The sequence below is a fragment of the Camelina sativa genome, chromosome 3 (assembly GCF_000633955.1).
Source record: "Camelina sativa cultivar DH55 chromosome 3, Cs, whole genome shotgun sequence".
Taxonomy (NCBI): Eukaryota; Viridiplantae; Streptophyta; class Magnoliopsida; order Brassicales; family Brassicaceae; genus Camelina; species Camelina sativa.
Window position 1 is genome coordinate 5390917 of NC_025687.1, and position 8569 is coordinate 5399485.

An 8569-nucleotide genomic window follows, 5' to 3' on the forward strand; every position below is an offset into this window, starting at 1 on the left:
AACCTATATTATATTAATAAGCTTATATATTACATCGACATGCACAAACAATATATATATATATATATATTAGTTTTTTATATATATAAATTTTACTTCATTTGTAATCCAATTTATAAAATTTAATGTACCGCGGATTCAAATCTAGTATAATAGTAAAAAAGGTTCAAATCTAGTATAATAGTAAAAAAGTTTATTGGGTTGCTAACTCATTGTAGAGTAGTCTGGACTCTGAGGTCTAGCTCGTAAAGTGGGCTTGGATATGTAAACATATAAGCCTTTTTTTTGTTATTGTTCAACAATTCACGCCTATTTGAATTTTTATCATATATTGTTTGGTCTAAGCTAAGGTCTTGAGTCCATCTATGTATGACTCAAAACATACACGACGATAACCTAAGACAATTCAAAATTCGAAGTGATGGAATCAACACAGTCGGCTAGAAAACTTCTTCTAATTGGAAATTTCAAAGCGGGACAAATCCATATGGTGTAGTTGAAGATTGCATTCAACTTCTAAATTATCTATAACGAGAACTTGAAAACGTAAAGATAGGCTGAAGTAACAACAATATGGGAGAGAATGAGAAACTGTGTCACTAGTTTTTACCTCTTATCATAAATCAATGTCATAAGTTAAAGCAAATAAATCGAAATCACAGACTGTTATAAGATTACATGATGAAAGCAATTGTATGAAAGAATCAGAAACTCGTGAAGGTGTTCGATATTTTCATTCGGTGTTTCGCCTTCTTTTACCAACGCACCTCTGCAGCACTGAACGTTTGTTCTTTGCGTTTGCTCTGAATTTGACATCTTTCGTCTTCCCCTGCATCTTCTTGTACTCTCTTGATCTCAAAACTGCTTCTAAGATATTAATGTCTTCCCGAATCTCATGTCTAGAGAGTGACGTTAAGCACGGGAGTATCTCTTTTTGGAAGTTCTTCATTCTTCTCCCTCTTCTCAGCTTGAGTCCAATCTCTTTGTTGTTATCTCTTCTGATGTTGTTATTAAGCTCATCTAGAGCCATTGATGACACACAGAAGTCTTGTTCAGTGTTGGTTTCGCTTATTCCTAACGTGTGTCGCTCATATGAATCGCATGAACATCCTGGTTCCGCTTTACCCATCTCAAGTTTATCTGAAAAGTCTTGAGCTTGAGATAAGCTGTTGGTTCTTGACACAAGCTTTAACTGCAAGTCTTGATTTTGATATGAAATCTCTGATATGTGGACTAATGATTCAGCTGCCATTTGAATCACTTCAGATGAATCTTCCTCTTCGTTACAACATCCATTCTCCTCCTGTAAGTCTTCTTCTGTGCCGGGAAACTCAAGGCGGGTTCGGCAAGAAGGCTCTAATGCTCGAGGAGAAGAATTTATTCTTGACTCAGTCCTCGAGTTGTTTTCAGTAGTGCAGCAAGAAGTATATGAAGCTGGAGATGCTGTGCCGTCTTTTTCATGAACATCTTGGCATTGTGGAGAGCAAAGCGGAGTAGGGCCATCATCTATTCCACTTTTCTCGCAGCTCGTTTCTGTCTCTTCGATGTATGGACAGTTCAAATCTTGTAAGAAACAATAATGAGGCTCAGAAACAGCAGACTCATCAACCGGAGCGCTATTAAGATCCAGTAAACTTGGCTCCTCCTCATTACTTGTCTTATCACTAACATCCTCAACAAGAAGAGATTGATCCACTGCCTTCAGAATGTTTGAGCTGATCCGATCGAAGAAGGACGGTTTTGTTTCAGGATTTCTCATAGTAACATAGCTAACAGAAGTTGCAACATGCTCTGTTTTCTCTGTTTCGGAGACCCATGAGGGAGGAGGTGGTTCTTCAAGATCAATAACAATTCTTGGATTTCTCTTGCCACTCCAGTTTGTGGCTGATGCTTCCTTCACATTATTTGCTTCGGTACCCGAATGATACCCCAACTCTACGGTGTTTCGAGAACCACCAATGCCGTAAAATTTCCTGGAACCAAGTGTCTCATGAAAGTTCTTATACGCATAGTGATCTGCAGGAAGCTGAAGATCGATATCTTTAGTCAACAGCTTAGGGGAGTTTAATCTCTTATATCCATCACTGGACATGGAGCTCTCACTTTTCACCTGATACACCTGAAATGAAAACCTTGTGAACAATCTATTCTACTGTTTTTTCTTAACAACAAACAGAGTGACCATGATTACCTGTCTCCCAAATAGAGTGACCATACTGATTGGATTCTGCTTACAAGTCTCTTTATATGATACAACATGTTTCTGTGACAACACTTCTTCTTTGGACAAACCGAAGAAATACATGGCAGTTTCGTCTGGTCTAACTCTTTTATTCTATTTCTTATGTCCCGTCCCTATCATATGCAAATAGAAAATCGGAAAAAATGAGAAGATCAATACCTAAAAAATCAAACTGTATAAATGGATCAAACATAAGCATTCTAACACAAGAGAGAAACAAAACAACCATTAGTTCACAAACTGAACATCCATGGAAGCTAAATTTACAGCTCAAAAGATTGAAATGAAGAACAAGATCAAAGCCTATGGAAGTAAAACAACTACACCAGCAATGCTCATTATTTAAGACCAGTTATCAAATGAAAACACAGAAAAAAAAATCAGGATGATCTTAAATAAAAAGGAATCAAATTTAGAATTCTTAATTCTGTTCCTATGTAAACCAATACATATATGCTAAACCCTCCTAAACTTGTAGTGTTAAAACTAAACCTAGTGTATATGATGATGATCAACACACACATATAAATCTTTCAAACTAATGATTATACTTGAGTATGCAAACAAATAAGTAATGCTTTAGTGGGAGATTCCATAAACGCTATATTCATAGTATTTCACATTCACGTAGATATAAATATCTATTTTCCTAAATCCGAATTCAACTGTTTAGAGCTAAAAGTAAAAGCATCAACTTCACGACGAACAAAAACACAAGAGTAAAAAGAATAAGAAGAAGAAGAAAACACTATAAAAAGACATGAATTATTATTTACTTAAAAATTTAAGAATTACCCAGAGAGAGAGAGAGAGAGAGAGAGAGGATAAAATAAAGCTTGAAGCTTTACCAATGGAGATATTGAGGAACAGATCTGGAGACGAGCAGAACAGGAGAAAAATATCTCAAGAAGAAACGAGATCCAATGGGTCAGATTCCAATGGTTATTGTCTCCATCAATATACACATATAACGTGTATCTGTAATTATCACCAATAAATTTTTTTATATTATAGGATCATGAGGAGCGAGAGAGAGGAGACTCTCCCAAAATCTGAGAGAGAGAGAGAGAGAGGAGAGAGAAAAAGGGGTCTCTCCTTAGTGGTTAGTGTGCGAACATCAGAGCTATCTTTTTCTGAGATTTATTAACTTTATAAGAAAAATAAACGCAAAGTTTATTTGAGTATTTATTTATTTTTTATTTGACAAAAAGGTTTTTTAGGTGTGTGTTTTTAGGATTCCTCACTTTATTATTATTTCCTTTTTTTCTAATTATGATCGAATGGGGTTGTTTACTCGTGACAATTGACGATTTTTTAAAAAAGGAAAGATATATCATTAAATTGACGATTAAAAAAGAGAGTATATATGTTGTTGTTGTTGCAGCTGTCGTGTAGTGGGAGATTATTATGGTCAGATCTGTGTTGGGTTGAGTTGAGGAAAGAAGAAGAGGACCAAACATAACATAGTGTTTGGGACAGAGTAGAGGCTTTTTGTAGTAGTAGCCCAGTTATTAGTTTCCAGCTTTTTTTCCATCTTTCATTCTTTTTTATTGCAATTCTTCCCCACAAGTATTTATTGGTTGATTTACAGTAAAACCTCTATAAATTAATAATGTTGGGACTAAGACATTTTATTAATTTATAGTGATATTAATTTATCTATAAATTAATAATTATTATTTTATAGTGTAAATTAATAATTATTAATTTATAGATATATTTTTAATTGTTTATTTTTTAAAAAATCATGAATTGGAACAACTATAGCAAAATAAGATTAAACTTTCGGATGTTATAAATTTTATGGTTTAGGAATTGAACTTGTAATATTTAGAAAACACTATTTACAATAAATTACAAATATTATAGACAAATTGACTTATACACATGAGACACATAAATTCAAATCTATGAATAATAATATCAATTCTCCTATTTTAATAATCTGTCAAATTATCAAATTGTAAATGATGCATATCTAAAAATTAAAACTTTAAATTTTAATTATTTGTATGACATGTTATAAAATATTTTAGAGATATTATTATAGGTTGAAAATACAACATTACAATTGTTCTATAGAATTGAGCTTTAGGAGAAACATACACTATTATATCAGTATATATATATATATATAAATTTACATAATTATTAATTTATGATATTATTGGAACTATATTTTATAAGGAGATTTCGAAAAAATTATTATCTTATTATCTTATCGAATATTGTTAATTTTTACACTAGCCCGACTTGGAACCAGCAAAATTTATTAATTTATAGTGTTTATTAATTTATAAAGTTTTAATTTATAGAGGTTTTACTGTATTTCTCTCTCTTCTCCTCTAAGTTATTATTATACTATCTCGTACGATCTAAACCAATACTACTAGTATTATTAACTTGTAGTTTTTTTTTGACAACAATACTAATTTTTGTAATAGTATATAATGTGTAAACATATGGTAGTATCGTACTTCCTTCCTTTGAAGGTCCTTCTCGATTCTATCGTTTTAGGCGTTCAGCGTACGGGGGGATGGAATTGGAATTTTCTCCTTTCATGTACACAATGAAACCATTACTGTCTTGGTTTTCGGATTCTTTTTTCTCGGAAAAAGTTGTACTTGTCTTGTTTTTCTACATTTTTTTTTGTTTTCTTTAGTTAATAATCCTCCTCTTAAATTATTGACATTTTTTGAAAAAAAAGAACTATTGTCCTTTAAATAATATAGAGTATAAAATCATTTCTTAATATAATAATAAATAGAGCATATAAATTCTTTATGATAGCTACAATAAAATATAAATTTTGGTTTTGATTATATTTGGAAAAATTTCAGTTTAATCGTCATTAATCCTCTTTTATTGTTTTTGCTGCCCTTAATTCTCGTAATCCCTTAATTCTCGTAATGTTTACTACATTACCTTAGATTTGTTATCGTTTGACAGTTTGACTTGGACAAAAAAACAACGCTGAGAAAAGTATAGTCATGCAACGTGTATAATTTCTTACGCGTGTCAGAAACAGGTTGCGCTATTTTCAATCCCATAACAAGAATTACGTAGGGAGATTTGGAAAATAAATCCATAATATTGGGTCAGATTTGAGAACGTTTACACCTATAAAGTACCGTGTACACTGTACGCACATGACACTCTTCAAGGAAACAGATATGACTCTGCCGCCTAACTCAATCAGCTCACGTCACGTGGCCGTGATCGGAGCAGGAGCCGCCGGGCTCGTGGCAGCTCGAGAGCTTTGTCGTGAAGATCACACGGTCACCGTATTTGAGCGTCAGAAACAAGTGGGAGGACTTTGGGTTTACACTCCAAACGTCGAGACAGACTTACTGAGCATTGACCCGGATCGAACCATCGTCCACTCGAGCGTCTATCAGTCCCTCCGCACCAATCTCCCACGAGAGTGTATGGGCTATTGTGAGTTCCCGTTCGTAACACGACGTGATGACGAGGCCAGAGACTCGAGACGGTACCCGAATCACAGGGAAGTCATGATGTACCTTCAAGATTTCACCAAAGAGTTCAAGATCGATGAGATGATCCGATTCGAGACCGAGGTTGTGCGGGTGGAGCCAGCGGCGGAGAACAGTCTTAAATGGATAGTTCAGTATAAGAGCTCAAGAGGTGTCTTTGGTAAAGATATCTTCGACGCAGTCGTCGTTTGCAATGGTCACTTCACTAAGCCCCGTCTTGCTCATATTCCTGGTAAGTAATTTAAAATTTAAAGTGTCCAAAACCATTAAATGTCTCTTAACAATAAAAGTGTATCAAAATTAAACAAATCCAAATAGTATCATTGTTGAATGCTAAATCGTGTGATAATAAAATATTTAATTTATTTTATAACATAATCACCTATATCTTTCAAGTTTCAAATAAATAAATCTAAACATGGTTCGAACCAGATCATGATTCGTTTTTGAACTAAAGGTGCGGGTTTTGTAATTTCTCTTGTATCAGGGATAGACACATGGCCAGGAAAGCAGATCCATAGCCAGAGTTATCGTGTTCGGGATCCATTCGAAGATCAGGTAATAACAAAAGTCTACGAAATCACTTTGACTTTTTAGTCTATTTTCCATTACTTGAATCTTTTTGTTATAGATTATACTAAAGATTACAAGATGTTATTGTTTTGACATGTTTGTAGGTGGTACGAGTGATAGGAAATCAATCCAGTGGAAGAGACATTAGCAAGGATATAACAACGCTAGCAAAAGAAGTCCATATTGCAGCTAATTCTGATGCATACGGAAAGGAAAGTTCTCGTTATAGCAATATACATATTAATCAGACGGTAAGAGCACAGAAATTGAGAAATCAACAAAACATAAATTTAATATATATTTACTTACTCAATTTTTTTTATGTTTGAAATCCAAAGCAAGTGGGTCGCGTCGACTCTATCAGGTCGGGTTAAGCTTCCTTCGGAGGACTAAATGATGGATGATGTCATTGGTTTCTATGCTAAACTTAAATCTTTGGGTATCTCCAAGAAATTTACGCATTTTCTAACTGATCTACAATTTACTCCCATGTTCAAAAAGCTCACATGAAGCAAGTTTGATCTCACAATATGAGTACTTTAATTGGGTCTCGAACAGTGTCGTTGCTCGTCTATTGAGCCTTGGAGAGAGGAACAATATAATATCGCCATCAAAAAAATGATGATACTTATCGTGATGATGAATGTGATGACCATGGTTAACTTATGGAAGAAGCGTACCGTGATTTCGTTAAATTTAAACCGACCAAAGTTTGTTCTATCCACTATCACTAGTTCTAAAATAAATGCGATATAAAATCCAGAATTGAGATTTCTATATTAGTAATTCAAGTATTGTTGTTGGTGAGTTTGAAACGTATAGGATTCAATTATCTGACGATGTTGTTCTGGAATCTATGAAAGGTGGTGGTAGTGATAGGAAATTTTGCGAGTGGGGCTGATATCAGCAGGGACATAAAGGGAGTGGCTAAAGAAGTCCATATCGCTTCTAGATCGAATCCATCTAATACATACAAACTACTTCCTGGTTCCGACAATTTATGGCTTCACCCTATGGTAAAATAACAAAATATTATATGTAGAATCGATCAGAGAGAACTTTGATCATACTAGACGGGTTGCTGATTCAGTTTTTGCTTTTTCATTGTAGATAGAAAATGCGAACGAAGATGGTTCGGTTGTTTTTGAGAATGGTAAGGTTGTCCAAGCTGATACCATTGTGCATTGCACCGGTTACAAATACTACTTCCCGTTTCTCAACACCAATGGCTATATTACCGTTGAGGATAACTGTGTTGGACCGCTTTACAAGCATGTATTTCCACCTGCGCTTTCTCCCGGGCTCTCCTTCATTGGTTTACCCTGGATGGTTAAGTTTCTCATTCACTCTACTTTTGTTGGGTTTTTTTTTCAGATATTTTTTCATCCTCTAATCAGATTGTGTGTGTTTTTAATCTGAAATCAGACACTGCAATTCTTTATGTTTGAGCTACAAAGCAAGTGGGTGGCTGCCGTTTTGTCCGGTCGGGTCACGCTTCCTTCAGAAGACAAAATGATGGAAGACGTTACTGCTTATTATGCAATGCGTGATACTTACGGGCTTCCTAAGAGATACACACATAAACTTGGTCAGAATCAGATTCGATACCTCGACTGGATAGCCGAGCAAGTTGGTGCACCCCCCGGTGAACAATGGAGATATCAGGAAATTGAGGGGGGATATTTCAGACTTGCCACACAATCAGACACTTTCCGTGATAAGTGGGACGATGATCATCTCATTGTTGAGGCTTGAGGATTTCTTGAGACAGAAGCTGATCACTAGTCTTCCTTCTGAGTTATTGGAATCCGGAAACTGATGATTGATTCCTTGGACAAATGATTAACCTGTCTGTGTGTTGTTGTGTTCTTCTTTGTTGTTGTGTAGAATAAAAGCCGTCAAAAGTTTTCCCATTGACAAACACTTGTATTAATCTAAGATTAATTCATAACCATTTTTCATTGTCTTTTTTTTATCTTTGAATGTTGGAATAAAACAAGGTTTTATACAGATGAAATCAGCCAGCCCTAGGCATGGTGTACATCTTCTTGTTTACGTCGACTCTTCAACTCACTTTCCACCACGTAATTTTAATCTTTGAACAAGATGATTCATCATGTTTCTTGCTCGTGATACTTAACGTGATGATTAATGTATGACGATGATCAACTTCTCGAAGAAGCGTACCGTGATTTCGCTAAATTCAAACCATCCAAAGTTTGTTCTACCCACTGTAACTAGTTCCAAAGTAAGTGCGGAG

The 8569-nt window shown here is 34.9% G+C and overlaps 1 protein-coding gene and 1 pseudogene across 2 annotated transcripts; one reads left to right on the top strand and one right to left on the bottom strand.

Moving 5' to 3' along the window:
* Positions 575–3360, bottom strand: LOC104770987. Of its 2 annotated transcripts, none has more exons than XM_010495462.2 (3): positions 3091–3360; positions 2192–2355; positions 575–2119 (listed from the first exon to the last, which is right to left on the bottom strand). In XM_010495462.2, the coding sequence occupies exons 2-3, from the start codon at positions 2303–2305 to the stop codon at positions 734–736; spliced, it is 1500 nt and encodes a 499-aa protein (XP_010493764.1). In that variant the 5' UTR covers positions 2306–2355; positions 3091–3360; the 3' UTR covers positions 575–733. The 2 variants fall into 2 exon arrangements, with proteins under 2 accessions (XP_010493764.1, XP_010493768.1); XM_010495466.2 differs by having other exon boundaries at positions 3038–3360.
* On the top strand, positions 5357–8250 carry LOC104778686 (annotated as a pseudogene).

What these genes read in the sequence shown, in the direction of transcription:
- LOC104770987 (XM_010495462.2), bottom strand. Translation starts at nt 2,305, where the DNA reads ATGTATTTCTTCGGTTTGTCCAAAGAAGAAGTGTTGTCACAGAAACAT. An exon ending in TCACTCTATTTGGGAGACAG is followed by an intron (nt 2,120 to 2,191) that starts GTAATCATGGTC and finishes TTTTCATTTCAG; the next exon opens with GTGTATCAGGTGAAAAGTGA.